General features: G+C 35.0%; 2 protein-coding genes across 4 annotated transcripts in view; both read left to right on the top strand.

Annotated features, from left to right (window-relative positions):
* LOC107717727 (proteasome subunit beta type-7-like) overlaps positions 1 to 5,887 on the top strand; it is an 11,071-nt gene extending 5,184 nt beyond the window's left edge. The window contains exons 8-9 of the mRNA XM_016524564.1: positions 1,320 to 1,725; positions 5,878 to 5,887. Coding sequence (XP_016380050.1) covers positions 1,320 to 1,431 — 112 coding nt within the window. The 3' untranslated portion in view covers positions 1,432 to 1,725; positions 5,878 to 5,887. The remainder of the gene's footprint in view (positions 1 to 1,319; positions 1,726 to 5,877) is intronic.
* On the top strand, positions 4,561 to 13,042 carry cenpa (histone H3-like centromeric protein A). Of its 3 annotated transcripts, none has more exons than XM_016524567.1 (5): positions 4,561 to 4,667; positions 4,925 to 5,073; positions 8,448 to 8,563; positions 8,683 to 8,757; positions 12,193 to 13,042. In XM_016524567.1, exons 2-5 carry the CDS (start codon positions 4,956 to 4,958, stop codon positions 12,319 to 12,321), a joined length of 438 nt encoding a protein of 145 aa, XP_016380053.1. In that variant the 5' UTR covers positions 4,561 to 4,667; positions 4,925 to 4,955; the 3' UTR covers positions 12,322 to 13,042. The 3 variants fall into 3 exon arrangements, with proteins under 3 accessions (XP_016380053.1, XP_016380052.1, XP_016380051.1); XM_016524566.1 differs by having other exon boundaries at positions 4,561 to 4,673; positions 12,193 to 13,041; XM_016524565.1 differs by having other exon boundaries at positions 4,561 to 4,847; positions 12,193 to 13,039.
* Positions 13,043 to 16,650: the final 3,608 nt, after the last annotated feature.

The raw sequence follows: 16,650 nt of genomic DNA, 5'->3' as shown, positions 1-16,650 counted from the left end.
TTTTGTGGGGGGGGGGGGGGCATTCCAGAAAGCAACAATTCCGAAACTCGTGGTCTTTCTGAAGGCCAATTCACACCACACTGAAAAACACCAACAAACAAGTTGGCCAACAAAACGCTGACAAACGCTGATTGAACGTTCACTCGGGTGAAAACCAACCCCGACCAATGCCAACAGACGCCGACAGGGTAACACACTGATCAAACAAAACCCAACAAACTTTTGGACGTACTTTTGTAGGCCAACCCTGAAGTTAGCATCACCCTGGTTCCAATTACAAAAACCCAATAGTATTTTTCTGTTGGCTTTTGGATTACTGCAGAAAATAAGCTCTGTGACCAACAAAAAATATGATTTTTACTAACATGTTTTGTTCATTATAATCTTCATAAATAAACACAACTTTTAATTTTGAAGACTAAATTCAGTCAGCAGCAGAAAAAAGCTATAATGAACTACAGTCTGGTCGTATGAGCGTCACCATCACTAAACTCCAACAACTCTTTCAGTTTTTTTTAAACATTTTCTCTGAAATTTTGACTTGTAATTGTTTGCAAGAGCGTGATAATAAACACAGTGAGGCTGTGAAAGAAAGTTTTCTTGTTCAGCGTAATATTTAATGTGCATGACAACCTCTAGTCCCATTTAACCACTTGTTAACAACCACCTTTTTCAAGAAAAGTAAAAGCTTTTAAAAAATCACAAAGGGGTATTATTGATATATTTCGTGTCATAGAATACAATTTGAAAATACATAAAGCTTATGTTAATCACAGACCAAATTTTTTAGGCATTTAACCAAAAACACATTTAGAAAACCCATTGACTTTGAGATAATGGAACCAGAAGTGCTAAGATGCTAATTTGTTTCCGGGGTTTGGCCTACAAAAAAGCACTCTATTTGTGTACTTTGCACCATTCTGTGCCATTTTTGTATAAATAGTGCGTTCTCACTGCAAATTCCAAAGAGAAAAAGTGCACTTCAAAATTGTAACTTGATTGATTTTGTTTTACTTATTTAAATGAGAAAATTAAATGAACGCTGGACACTTGCTATGCCCTCAACCATCATAGGTTTAATTGCATGCAAGTGGAGGAGGCGCTTTCAGATGCTGGATAACAAAAATAACCTTATAAAATTCATACTTTCTGGATTATACCCCTGATCAACTCTCATCCAGCACTATAACCAAAAAAAATTGTTCAATACAAAACTGCCATGGTCTTATAATAACCTTCTGAGTTTACAGATATAGATATGTTTTAATAAAATATCTTAAGACTCAACTAAATATTCTCTCTTTCTTCCAATGATCCAGGGAGGGTATGTACAGATACAAGCCAGGCACTACTGCTGTGCTCACAAAAACAGTGACTCCATTAACACTGGATGTTGTGGATGAATCTGTCCAAGTGATGGACACAGAATGAGACATGAAGTACATTCTTTGCTTCACTCATTGGAAAATATGAGGGATACTGTATGTGTGTAGTTTAAAAATTGAGATTAAGGAACGAAAAGTGTATTTTTCCTTTGTGGTTTGAAAATGTTTTGTACCTTTCCCCTGTATTCAGTCATTTGCATTTGAGCTGCTCAAAACTGTTTTGCAAACATTGTAAAATATTGAAGAGACCTGACGGATGCTGAATGAGACATTTCCTTACACCTGTCATTAACCTATCAGATAAAAGATATTTGTGTAATTTTACAGTTCATTTAATAAAGTTTACATTTCTTTAAACTAACTGAGCTAAATATTCATTTGTTGTATGCAATTCGAAATTATACTACTACTGTAGTTCACATTGATGAATATTAACCAATAAAAGGTTTTATAGTTTTATAACATTTTTATAGCCACATATTTCAACATGATGGGAAATGTCCCATTGTGTTATTCCCAAATTGAAACAACACTTAACCCATTTAATACCATTTTCTCCAGCTACTGTAAGTGAATTCAATTCAAGTTTATTTATTTGTATAGCGCTTTTTACGATACAAATCGTTGCAAAGCCCATTGAATTAGTTATTATAAAGTTATTTATATATTGAAGAAGTTATTATATCTATTATTTTTAAGTTAGTGAAAGCATGAGATTTATTTTTGGTCACAGTTGTTACCAGTGGGAAGCTTAAAATCAGTCAAGACCCATTATAACTTTGCAAACTTTATATTGAAGTATCTAAGGATTCTCAGCAACCTGTGTGTGATGATTTAAGAGAGTGACTCTGATCTGTTTTTTCTTTCTTTTAAAAAAACAATTATTTAATCATATTCAAACATTTTATTACTCCATTTAGTCATATAATAATTTATAAATGTTATTAACTTTATTTTTGTTAATTTATTAACTTATTTACAGTACCTTCACATTTTCTTATTGTTATTGAATTGAATTGTGTTAGTTCAAGGGATTTTTGTCTTTATAAGTAGAAGATAAGAGATTGTCTTCATTTTAAGGTTTTTAAAGTCACGTGCAATGTTGTAAAGCAGCGATTTTGCATTGCCTTTGCTTTGGTATATAATAGCACTTGTTGGATATGTGCTGGTCAGATGAAGAACAGGATGAAGTCCAGGTAGAGTGAGGATGAAGTTCAGACGAAGTCTGAGCATTAAAGCATATTTTTAAATGCATGCAATTATGAGGGAAAAGGACAATTAATGTATAAAGGATTCAATCAGTCACCTAAAAACGAGGCTGTGTGTTTTCCCACTGTTCACAATTGTGACCACCTATGCTGACATCTCATGTGATCATGATCTTTTAAGTAATCAAGTACCAATAAAATACCTTTTAGCTTTAAATCTGTAATCAGTATTTTGATGATGATGAAATGATGAAACTGGAAATAAATGGCTGTTTTGTTGTAATAATGTTACATTATTATGCTTATTAGTAATAATGTTTTGGATGTAATAATGTTAATGAATTCAAGATTTTCATTTACTTTTTCAATTTCATATAATAGACAATTCTGTGTAAAATATAACCAATTTAGACCCTTCAACCTTCAATCTAAAACTTTGTCATGACAGAATGTCAACCTCTGGGATTAAATAACATGCACACAAAAATAAATAAATAAATATATAAAATAAAAATAATCACATAATGAAATATCTCTGCACTTTGAACCAAAGATGACATGATAATATATCAATTTAAACAACAAAGCAAATTTCTATGATTAATAGGGCTGGGTTTTGACACAAATTTCACGATTCGATTCGATTCCACACATGCCACATTTTCTCAAGGAAAAAAAATCTCTCAACTAATGCTGTAAAATATACATGAGTCAGTCGGTACTACAATACTATAATACTGAAGGTTAAAATTGACTGATTTGTTAAAATTACACTTAATTAAGTTTTTAAAATAATAAAGTTACAATTACATAATAATATTTCTACTTTAATTCGTTTTATTTTTTTTATATAAAAGGTGGCTGTCATAAAAACATAAATTAAACATTGAAGAACAGTCAATTTTATAATGAATATGTTATATGGTGCATATATTTAGCAAAATGCCCCTCTCTACAGTTTATTTTTCTATCTGACTAATGAGTTTATGGTCACCGAATATGTTTTTCTGAGGTAAATGTGACATTAAGTGACATTGTTTACAAGACGTTATATGCCTATTGATGTCTTTGCGCGGAGGAAACACTGATTGAGTGATTACATGAGACAGAATACGGATTGTAAAGCTGTACTCTTTCATTTAACTTACCTTCGGATGTTTAGTCATGTTTATTGTTTATGTGCTGAAACTGGTATTAATGTGGAGATGATCAGTTCACGTCTGTTGAACTGAGGAGCTATCACTCCACATTAAACAGCGCCAAAACGGCATTTATTGTTTGAATACTGCAATACAATGGACAGAATTTGAAATCTGAGACTTAGGTTTCATATTAAAAGTACCAAAGCACAATGCTTATTGCGATTTATTGGATGGGAAGTGCCCTTCAGTGCTCCGTCCATTAACTGAAAACAGGCTAGATTAATCGATTCTTGGGATTTAAGAATCGATATCGTTCCGAAAAAATGAGAATCGATTAATATCGAGATATCGATATTTTTTACCCAGCCCTAATGATTAATGTCTACTGTTTTCCATTAAACTGTTGTTCTTCCTCCAGGGGGCTCAGAAAGCCGAATCCTTCACTGAGCCGCATTTTTTTGTGTTATTGGAGAAATTGTAAGAGTAACTGAAATTGTGTTGTAATCTGATATTTTAAATGTCCTCAAAGGGCCAGAAATCTTCACTAAACATCCTTAGCAAATCTTAAAATATTAGAGACAACTATGATTGGTGCATCTGGTCCAGCGCAGAGAAAAGTAACAAGAACCATATGGATAAGCTTTTTGCAATAGAGCACACCCATTTCCATCGCTCTTTTATTCTCATTTTATTTATTTGAAAGGGAGCCATTATATATATATTTTTCAACTTTATTACTGGTACCTGGTAGTACACACCATAATAAAATTGTGCTGTAGCAAACATTATTTAAAATAAGTAAATAGGGGTGGCCCAATCAAATGTCTCTTCGTGACGTCATGCGCTTTGGGCTCCCTCATTGGCCAGAGAACTATTTTGGCAGCGTGCAGCACTGTTTGAATTCGTGCGTGATCGAAGACCTCAAAACTACGGTATTGGTAAATAATACGCTGGTTTTGTGAGTTTTGATTGCCTGAAATTGGTAGACCTCGCGAAATATAGGCCCCGGAATAGAGAGAGAAAGTGTCTGACGTCGCGCAGTCGTTTTGCATTCAATTTTAATAGTTTTGTAACGTTATGTGAACTGGAGAACACGTTTTCCGATATTTAACGTGAGTGTAAGAGAGTAATGTTACTGTGATCAGTATCCGTTCACACGCGACTAACAGTTGTTTTCGGTGTGTTGCAGTCTAGCGTTGTTGATCTGATATTGTGTGGCCATGCGGCATAATAAATCAGCTCGCAGGCGAAAGCCGTCGACCCCCAGGCGCAGATCTCCTCCAGAGCCGCGGCCAACACCGTCAACCTCCAGAGCCCGGCGCACCAGCGGACCCTCCGGTAAACCCGCTCACACCGGCGTCCTTCTCTTAGCTGTGTGCGTCATGCATGTGCACTTAATGTTTTTTTTTTTATTGAATGCTTGAAAAAACAATAACAATTGTCAAATCATAACAATACAACAACAGTCCAGAGGAAGTGCCAAGCAAAGCCATGGACCCTTTTCACAAGACTGTGATGACGCGTTTAACGGTCATCAGCATCGTAAATCCTCGAAAGTTTTTCATATTTGTATTTTTTTTTTTTTAAATGGGAATGCAAAAAATATATTTGTGGTACTCTCCCATTCACCGCTCTTCAAGTTAACCCAACTATGACGATTTCCGCTGCTGAGAAACCAGGAAATGTGAAAAAGGTCCATTGTTTTAAAGTTTGTAGAGAATTCAATAGATTCAAAATACATTTTCATTTCAAGTTTGAATCTCAAAAAAGAGGTTTGCATTTAGTAAAAATAATCATTTGTGACCCTGGGCCACAAAACCAGTCATAAGGGTAAATTTTTTTAAATAAAATAATTTGAATTAGTTAGATCATGGAAATTAAGTATCAAAATATTAGATACCTTAAAAAAATGAATAAATAGTAAATAAAAAAATTTTTTTAACAAAAAGTGCAAAGAAACAAGTAGAAAAAAAATGCACAAAGAACTTGTATGGAGATTTTTCCATTTACAGATTTTTCCCTGACCTTCTTTTCTCTGTAAATGAAGGGTGCACTGTATTGCTGAAAAACACAATCCCTACTTAGCAGTCAGTTGCCCGTATGCACAAAGGCACAGATCCCTAAACAAGACCATATCTGCAGATGAAACTTTGTTTTGTAGAAGCATTTTTAAAATTTGAACTAGCACCTCATTACTACACCACGTTATGTATGAGAAGCTGCAAAAGACACAGGCGCAACTGGAATGTACAAAACACGGTGACATTCATTTTTAAGTAAATATAATGGGTGATATATTGCGTCACCAAAAATGATTGAGGTCATGTACATATATTGCGCAATAAGTCGATATGTTGATTATTGCGACAGGTCTATTTACAGTAAGAAATTTACAAAATATCTTCATGGAACATGATCTTTACTTAATATCCTAATGGTTTTTGGCATAAAACAAAAATCAATAATTTTGACTCGTACAGTGTATTGTTGGCTATTGTTGGCTAATCTATAATTATGAATTACAAAATGTTGTTAGCTGATGCTATCTGGCTACCTAACTAGCTAGCTGATGCTAATTTGAGGTATCGTTTTAATATAAAGTCCAAATATTTTGATTCAATCAACTAGTTAGGCTGATTATACACGGGGCAACTTTTTTTGAGCAATGTTGCTTGGGCACTTTTCCATTGAGAATTGAGAAGCTGCAAAAGACACAGGCGCAAGTGGAATGTACAAAACACGGTGACATTCATTTTTAAGTAAATATAATGGGTGATATATTGCGTCACCAAAAATGATTGAGGTCATGTACATATATTGCGCAATAAGTCGATATGTTGATTATTGCGACAGGTCTATTTACAGTAAGAAATTTACAAAATATCTTCATGGAACATGATCTTTACTTAATATCCTAATGGTTTTTGGCATAAAACAAAAATCAATAATTTTGACTCGTACAGTGTATTGTTGGCTATTGTTGGCTAATCTATAATTATGAATTACAAAATGTTGTTAGCTGATGCTATCTGGCTACCTAACTAGCTAGCTGATGCTAATTTGAGGTATCGTTTTAATATAAAGTCCAAATATTTTGATTCAATCAACTAGTTAGGCTGATTATACACGGGGCAACTTTTTTTGAGCAATGTTGCTTGGGCACTTTTCCATTGAGAATGGGTAACAAATTTCTGTCTGGATACTTTAAATCGGTCGTGGGCCCTGTGTCTCACCTGGGGCCTGTTTCATGAAACAAGTTTACCAAATAAGTCAGGTTTATTTCAGTTATGCCGGGTTCAGACTACACAATATTTTTGTCGGTCACGATAGTCACTGTGTCAGATTACAGGATTTTGACTCCTAAAATCTTGTCGTGTCGTGGACAAGAAACATGTCAGACTACACGTTGCTTCCCGACCATTCATCGCTTGCCGTCTTTAACGACGCGCGTGATGTCATCGAGAAGGCGGAACTAGCGACTGACTTCCAAAAACAAGTGTAAACATTCCTGAAGCGCTTCCGCTATAGTTCGCCAGCATTTTTCTTTCTTTGTTCTGTCGTGGTAGTCCCTCGATGACACATCATACAGGCAGGAGTACTGTTGCCACAGCTCCACGAACCTTTCCTCCATCTCATAATTCCACCTAGCAGCACCATCATCTCTCTTTCGTTTCGCCATGTTTGAAACCTGTGTATGAAAGAGCTTCTGTGCTGCTATTGGTCAACGTCACCAATGTGACAGAACTCGTCGTGGACGATGGAAAAAAAATTAAACATGCTAGTCTTTCTGTCGTGATGTTGTGAAGCATCGCAGACGCGGAATCGGTTGTCGTCCACTATGACACACTACACGTGCTGAAACGATGGAATCTTGCGTCCTGACGCCCATTGTCGTTTACGAATCCCCACGACACCCTACGTCAAGCAAATCGTGGCAAAATCGGGCTAAAATTGTGTAGTCTGAATCGGGTATAAGTCTGACTTATTGTCAGTTGATTTGGTTCAAAATAAGTCAGACTAACTGAAATAAGCGTGGCTTATTTGGTAAACTTGTTTTATGAAACAGGCCCCTGGTTGCCCGTTGATGGTAACATTGCTCTAAAAGTTGCCCCGTGTATCTTTAGAATACATCTGATGGAAAACAAAGGATTTGATGTTCAGAACAGGCTAACTATAGTAATTAATTCATGCCCCCTGTTTAACAGACTAGGTTTGGAAAAAAATTATATCATTCTGAAAACAATTATATTTTTCTTAACGCATACTCCCATATCATATATTCTCATATCATATATAACTGCGATGTTCTAAAAAACAACAGGCTTTTTTTCTTACAGCTGAAAATTAGATCACTTACTGTGAAACCCGTTTTCTCTCAGGTACATCACCAGTGTAAGCTTATATAAGCCAATACTTCTGCATCACTCTTGTCAACATAGTCCATAGTTACTACAAAAATTTATCTTGTTTTTCTAGTGGTTATTTTGGGAAAAACAGTAGGGGGGCGATTTCCCCACTCTACCCTAAATCTTTTTAGCATCTGTTTTCATAGTAACTCACAGATTCAGAGCTCTGTTGAGAATGTCTAATGGGATGGTTATATTAACCCTACTGTTTCTGGAATACTCTTCAGGTAAACTGAACATGTACAAAGTGAACTGGATGCCAAAGCATTAGCTAAATGTCTACCGTTTATGTGCTTTCTGTTCTAGAAGCGTCCCCACGCAAGAAACACAGGTTTCGCCCTGGCACTCGAGCTCTCATGGAGATACGCAGATATCAGAAGTCTACTGATCTGTTGCTGCGCAAGGCCCCGTTTTCACGGCTGGTACTACTGCTTCTGTGCATCCTTCAATAACCACTTCTGACAAGCCTTTTGACACTTAATAATTTGAAACATGAGCAAGCTGTTTTATTGATATAAACATTATTTTTTCCTCCTGACAGGTTCGAGAGGTGTGCCAGACATTTAGTCGAGAACACATGATGTGGCAGGGATATGCTCTAATGGCTTTACAGGAGGTAGGTGACAATTAAAAAGGATTGATTTTGCATTCACATTGTATTATAAAATGAAGAGTTCCGGCCCTGGATGCTGATTGGTCCGTGGAAATAGCTGCTTAACATATCTAAATCACTGCACAGTACACACAGTGGAGAACTTTTAACTTTTAAATTAACTATAAAAATGTGCGTCTTTGGTATTTTTATTATGTATAAAGGTGAACGAATGATTTTCCGCTACAGGGGGGAAAAAGAAAGAAAGCTTAAAGGGGTCATATGATGCGATTTCAAGTTTTCCTTTCTCTTTGGAGTGTTACAAGCTGATTTTGCATAGATAAGATCCCTGAAGTTGCAAAGACTAAAGTCTCAAAACCAAAGAGATATTCTTTATCAAAGTTAAGACTCTGCCACGCCCCCCTAAAACGGCTCGTTCTAACACGCCCCCACATATCTACCTCACTATGTGGAAATATTAGCATAATGCCGCCCAAATGTTCATGCAAAGAAAGAAGGCGTGGTTTCAGGAACAGCAGTAGTGTTGATGCAGCCATGTCAGGGAGACACTGTGTTTCAGTGTGAAAGCAAAAGCACTTTATTTTTGCCTTCCGGAAGTAGATGCAATTAGGAATCATTGGTTAAGATTTATTTACAACAGAACAGCACAACCCAGATGTTCGAATTTGTGCAACGCATTTTATGGACAACAGTTTTCTTTAACCTAGAAGAGTACAAAGCTGGCTGTGCACAAAGGCCATTGGCGGGGCATAGAGGACCTACAATAATGTACAGTATTTGAAAAATAATGTGTTTTTTGAACATTAAAGCATGTCAACATATTCTGTTACACCAAATACACAAAATAATGATCTTTAAAATAGCATCATATGACCCCTTTAATGCAGGGGTGGCGCTAGGGTTGGCCACCCCACTCACAGCTGCAGCATCTGTCTCTTTTTTTCTTGACAAGAATTGCGTTTATTTAGATGCAGAACATCTTTACGACCACATCAATCGGTAGACTTTTTCCAGAGTTGGACAGTAACGAAGTACATTTACTTGATTACGGTACTTGAGTACACTTTTTGAGTATCTGTACTTTACTTGAGTATTATTTTTTTCTGGAAACATATTACTTTAACTTCACTACATTTGAAAGACAAATATCATACTTTTCAGTCCACTACATTTCTATCAACGTCCTCGAATTAGAAAGTCATTATGATGTAGCAGCTTTGAAAGTCAGTCTGTGATTTTTTTTTTCTTCTTCTCTTAAACATGACTTATTTTTTAGACAGCCTATGAGTAATCACTCTTGTAGTGTTACGTGGAGTGATTTCCCAGCATGTTTTGAACACTGACCAGTTGCAAATGTGATATTTATTTGCAACAATTCAATAATAAGAAGTTAATATTGTGGTATTTATTAGAACAAATATTGTCTGATTTTGCAAAATTGTGTAAATGAAAATATTACCTATAAAGCCACAGAAGAACTGTTGTGCGTCTCCTAATAAAACACAGATGTTTGACTGAAGCAGCACAGCACAGACCATTCTGTGTATGACATCAAAGTACAGCGAGAGCAATTAGACGGCATTTAAAAAATAATTTGTTTTGATGTCAAATAAGTCTTGCTTAAAATCTGTCTTTACAACTTTCACTTGTAATGGAGTAATATTTGACCAGCAGTATCTGTACTTATACTCAAGTAATAGAGTTGTGTACTTTGTCCACCTCTGGACTTTTCAGAGGCGCACTCCACTTTGCCTCAGCACCAGGCGTTAGACAAACAAGCGTGGAAACGGTACAGGTGACGAGGAGCTTCAGTAGAACAACAGTGAATTGCGGTCAAATGAGATGTTGTCAGGTCATATGTCAGTTAAAAATGAATATTCCTGTCCTGTCAGCCGTTATACTGTGCTTGGAGCGCGTGCTGTTCAATTGCATGCACAAAAACGGTGGTGCGCGCTGTAGCCTGTATCATTTCATATTAAAACACGAAGGAAACTGAGCATGCGTATCAGATCCGCGTCTCGTACAGCAGCGGCAGCTCTTAAAGTAATAGCAGCCAAATAATATAATCCAGCTGCTGTGATGTCAAAGAACAAAAGAAAAAAGAGGAAATCAGTAACTTTTGTAGCTTTAAGGATTCATCTATATTTAATTTAGAATTTAGTGTTTGATAACTTCATTCAATTACCAGGACAGCCAGGCACAAGAACAGTTTCTTTCCCCAGGCAATCTACCTCATGAACAGTTAATGTTCTCCCATTGTGCAATTAAAGTATGTGCAATAACCGTATACTTATCACCCTAATCCTAGTACATCCCTACAACTTTATTTTATTTTATTTTATTCTATTCCTATTCTATCTATAGCACACCTGTACATACAATTTATTCTTTTTTTGTGGTTTATATTTATGCATGTGTATTTTATTCACATCTCACTTATATTATCTGTGTGTTGTTGTTGTCTCCGTGTACTGGAAGCTTGTGACACTATAACAAATTCCTTGTATGTGCAAACATACTTGGCAATAAAGCTCTTTCTGATTCTGATTCAATTTCTGTATATTTCCTACTTGTTGCTTGCACAGGTAAATGTGACATTTATTATAATGGGTTTATATGAAGACTGTTTTAATTTCACTTAAATTAGACGTTATTTTTTAAAGTCTAATGAATGTTAAAAAAATTTACAGACAAAACAAGCTAAGAACCATTTATGAATTTATTTATTGCTTTTTGTGGAAAATCAAGACTTCACATTGGTTATTCAAGTTGCATGCAAAACAAAGCAGTTATGCATGTTAAAGGGTTAGTTCACCCAACAATGAAAATTCTGTCATTAATTACTCACCCTCATGTCGTTTCAAACCCGTAAGACCTTCATTTATCTTCGGAACACAAATTAAGATATTTTTGATGGAATCTGAGATGCTGTTCTGTGTCCGCTGCATCACGTCGGATGTTTCCTATGTTGTTGTGATTTGATCTGAACGAAAACAACGTATCCACATGGCGCAGCTGACACAGAACAGCATACGCTGTTTACCTCCAAACAGAAGATGAACGAAGGTCTTACGGGTTTGAAACGCCATGAGTGTGAGTAATTAATGACAGAATTTTCATTTTTGGGTGAACTAACCCTTTAACTGCAGTTACGCAATGAATTTCTTGTTTTTGTGTATGTGATGATAGAGGGAGTGTCATAACAAATCCGAACATGTGTTCACAGCATGTTAATACATGTTAATACCAGGTGGAAATGTAATGCGTCTAGGCAGACTGCTTTAAATTGAAAAACAAACTAAATCTACATTGTTATTAACTCTCACGATTAATTTCTCGCATCCAAAATTCACATTGTCATATTTTTGTATTGCAGTATATATATTTTTTATTGTCATAATTTAGAGTACATAACTTGGCTCTTTCATGTGCTTTCAGGCTGCAGAAGCATTCTTGGTCCGTCTGTTTTCTGATGCTAACCTCTGTGCCATTCATGCAAAGAGGGTGACATTGTTTCCACGAGACATACAACTCGCCCGGCGAATCAGAGGTGTTGAAAACATGTGAAGTTGGATATTCTCTCTTTTTCTGTTTCTTTTTTTAAGATTTAAATAATTTCTGTATAGACAGAAATGTATGGACACTTTCTATATTTGATGTATGATGCATGTAATCTGTTTTCAGACCTTCAATGAAATATTCAAACGGTTGCATATATGCAGCCAAAGAAACCAAATGTTCATATGGCATCGTAGTGCGTTGATGACGGTAACCAATTTTTAAGCATTTTTTAGAATTGTAATATAAAACATTTTATTTTGTGTTGTAAAGTTGCAAAGATGATGTTTGTTCTGATGATGTTTGCTGATAATAAACCGATATTTGCAGTATTGCAGTTTGTGTTGGCAGCTCTTTGGCCAGTCAACATCAGAATGTTTAAGTGTTTTAATCAGCTTGGTTCTTAAATTGCATTAGAATGATAATATACACTATTGTCTATGTTCTTGATGTTTTTGAACATGGATTGCTAACATCCTGTTAAACTGTGGCAAATCCTCGCACTCCTAAATACCACATTATCAAAAGCTAATTATACAAGAGTTCATGTTTTTATTTGGTTAAATACAGCACTGTAAGGTTTTGCAGTTGAATATCTTGCTGGCATGGTCTAGATCCTGCAGGATATGTACAGTATGCCAAGGAAGGATACTGTAGGAGTAGGAAGGAATGCAAAGAGACTGATATTAGTGTAGGTGACAAACATTTTGACCAGGTGTGCCAGACTCCTGGAGGGCCACAGTTAGGGTTGGGAATCGAAAATCAATTCCAATTCCAGAATCGGATACTTAATATCAGGAATTGGATACTTGTAAAATTAAAAATTCAATTCCGCCTATTAGGGCTGTGCGATATTGAAGAAAAATGCGATATGCGATACGATAATGTGCCACATGCTCAGATGAAACCGTTTTACTCCGCTGTTGCGGAGTCAGTTCTGTGAACTTCTGTAACTATCTTGTGTCATATATATATATAGTTCTTTGTATGTACTGTATGTATGTACAACAACTTCTGAAAGTGAACGGTAGTGTTTTACTCTAGCATTACATAAAAATGTCATTTTAACATTTAACATTTACTCTATGAATTCAATATGCACTGATTCTTACTTCAACTACAAAAGTTATTTAGGTAAGAGCAGTGAGTGATTTTCTCTTTGTCTTTTGTTCATGGCCCCAAATATTGCAAGTCGTAGCGATATGCATATTGCGATATGTTCATTTGCGATATTTTAATAATTTCGATATATTGCACAACCATACCGCCTATCAATTCCTGTGTGTGCATATATATATATATACATATATATAATGAAATTTTTTTTAAGGTGGTGAAAAGGGGCTATTAAAAATGTATTTGCCTTTGAATCATTCATTCAAGAGATTCATTCAAAAACACTGATTCATCCAGTAATGAAACAAGTAAACCTTGAGTGAGTCATTGAATCATTCTATTCATAAATTCCATGAGAATTTGTTTAGTTGTTTTAGTAATATTTTTTCTTCAGAATTGAGAGAACCACAACATCTATTAAGAAAAAAGTCTCAGTTTATCCAGAATCATGCAGCTCTATTTTGCACACAAACAACTCTTAAACATGTCCAGTTTTTATCTAGCCTGCTGATTTTTGTTCATGGTATTCAGCAGCAACTAAATGTTTTGCAAGAAGAGACACAGAATAAATATGTTTGATAGCTAAATGTTTGACATGTTTTTTAACCACATTGGAATCGAAACTGGGAATCCATAAGGATCAGAATCGATAAGCAGAATCGGAATTGATAAAATTCAAACAATACCCAACCCTAGCCACAGTCCTGCGGAGTTCAGCTTCAACCCTAGTTAAAAACACCTGATCCAGTGAATCATTTCCATCAGGATTGCTTGAAAACAGATAGATGTGTTGGTGCACAGTTGGAATTAAACTCTTGTAGGGATGTGGCCCTTCTGAAGCACCACCCCAGTCTAGTGCGCATATATATATATATATATATATATATACAACAATTAGTGCTTTTGATGATAATTTATAATAATAATAATTTATGCAATTAGCAGATGCTTTTATCCAAAGCGATTTACAGTGCATTCAGGCTATACATTTTTTAACAGTATGTGAGTTCCCTGGGAATCAAACCCACGACTTTTTGCGCTGCTGACGCAATGCTCTACCACTGAGCCACATGAACACTAATGAAAGTCTATTATATATAATGTTTTCTTTTCATAATGTAAGCTGTCTAGAAATCTAATTAGTTCTAAGATAACAAGTGTTTTGTGTTTGGCATTTTGTGGAAGAGACAGTTATAAAGTATCACGGTGATGTAGTCGGTATGTGTTGTACTTTATATGACATCCTAAGGCAGTCAGCAGATGGTTTGTTAAACCAGTTAGTCAAGTACTAACACTATGAAGACTATGAGCCAGAATTTAATATGTAAGCTAATATGTTTGTGGCATTAAAACCTGCTTCCAGTCTGATGAGATGCAGGTTTTTAAAAGTAGTGATCTGACACAAGTATTTTAAAAGTATTTTCATGAGCTGAAGAAAAAGATATGAAAAAAAAGTGGTTATCGTGGGAATATTCATTTTCCACCGATGTAATAGTAAAATTGATTTATATCACTGGAGATACAGCTGAAATGCAGAGAGGTGATCAACAAGTGTTAAGTGCAAAACACCATATGGAAGATTTACATGGATTTCTCCCACAGTTCTGTGTGATTCTGTATTCTTATATCACAATAATTCCTACATTTACCCTGAAATGTTATAAAATATGGAACATATTTTATGACCGCTCAGCTTTATGCACCTGAATGGCATCACTTCTTTCATTTATATCTTCAGTAAAGATAACACTTTTAAAGATTGGGCAAGATTCACTACAACAAGCAAATACACATGAACAAAGTTGTCCTCTAGCTGGCAGCAAAGCTACTACATTAAATGAACATACTGTAATATATACATTGTTAATCAATGTTTAAATATGAGATTAAATGTCTGTAGACTTGATCAGAATTCCTATTCATTCAATAATAAAACTATTTCACAGACACATCTCTGAAAACATGAGGTATACACTGACAATATGTTTTAACAAAATATGTGATATATATATAATAAATATAGGTAATAAATTACAAATATTTTAAAATAAATAAAAATTCAGCTGCATAGACTATATCTAAGAATTAGTCCAAACAAGCATTTGCTAAATGTGGCTGAATGGTGCCAGAGGCCTTTTGGTGTCCAAAGTACTTTAGTGACACACCTATACTGAAAAAACAGCAACCCTTGACCCTTCAGACGTCCTGAATTAAAGACTATTATCTTTATTACCCTTCCTAACCGTAGTCCTAAAGCTTGCTGTATTCAGCCAGATCTCAGATGATGTAAACAAGAACAATCTCACTTAACGACACACTCCACAGAAACTGGTGTAATTACAGTAACGTTATGTAAACATGCAAAATTGCATGTAACAGTTTGGTGGCATATTAAAAGTAATAATGTCAATATGTATTGTAATATTTTTTATGATTTTTATGATTTGGGGTTGTAAATATTCAAGTTGAAAATCTTTACTTATATAAATTGTGTAAATCGTAGAAAACCAAATTATGTGATAATGGTCAGTGAAAAAATAAACCATCAACCCTTTATTTAAGGGCTTGATTCAAAATCACAATGAAAATTAAGGTTAAAAATGAAAAAAAAAAATGTAAATATGATTTAACTGACTTGGTATTATAATATGATGATTAAGTATTCCCTTAATTTATTTGAGCGGTGTATATATAGAGATCAGTGTGTGTAAAGCAAGTTTGTAGTGAATGGTGTTAATCATTCAACTTTCATATTTGTGACCCTGGACCACAAAACCAGGCATAAAGGTCAATTTTTTGAAATTGAGATTTATACATATAAATCTCAATTATACATATAATGATTTATACTGAATAAATAAGCTTTCCATTGATGTATGGTTTGTTAGGATAGGACAATATTTGGCCGAGATACAACTATTTGAAAATCTGGAATCTGAGGGTGCAAAAAAAAAAAATCGAAATATTGAGAAAATCGCCTTTAAAGTTGTCCAAATGAAGTTCATCGTACAAGTTCAATGCATATTACTAATACAAAATTAAGTGTTGATATATTTATGGTAGGAAATTGCTACAAATATACCTGTGCTACTTAGGACTGCTTTTGTGCTCCAGGGCCACATATTGCTTCAAGTTTTGTTGTGATACAATGTAGTGAAGTGATAATGTTTCATCATTTTGAATTCAGATATAGATATTTGGGTTTATTGTTCATAATGCAGG

The sequence above is a fragment of the Sinocyclocheilus rhinocerous genome, unplaced genomic scaffold, assembly GCF_001515625.1.
Source record: "Sinocyclocheilus rhinocerous isolate Xijiao unplaced genomic scaffold, SAMN03320098_v1.1 scaffold2318, whole genome shotgun sequence".
In the NCBI taxonomy this organism is placed as follows: Eukaryota; Metazoa; Chordata; class Actinopteri; order Cypriniformes; family Cyprinidae; genus Sinocyclocheilus; species Sinocyclocheilus rhinocerous.
The sequence above is the reverse complement of the archived record's forward strand: the minus strand, read 5'-3'. Positions and strand labels throughout refer to the sequence as shown.

Bases quoted from the DNA above. Each gene is read 5' to 3' on its own strand.
- cenpa (XM_016524567.1), top strand. From the start codon at position 4,956: ATGCGGCATAATAAATCAGCTCGCAGGCGAAAGCCGTCGACCCCCAGG. The intron at 5,074-8,447 runs GTAAACCCGCTC...TTTCTGTTCTAG, and splicing joins GCGCACCAGCGGACCCTCCG to AAGCGTCCCCACGCAAGAAA. The intron at 8,758-12,192 runs GTAGGTGACAAT...ATGTGCTTTCAG, and splicing joins CTCTAATGGCTTTACAGGAG to GCTGCAGAAGCATTCTTGGT.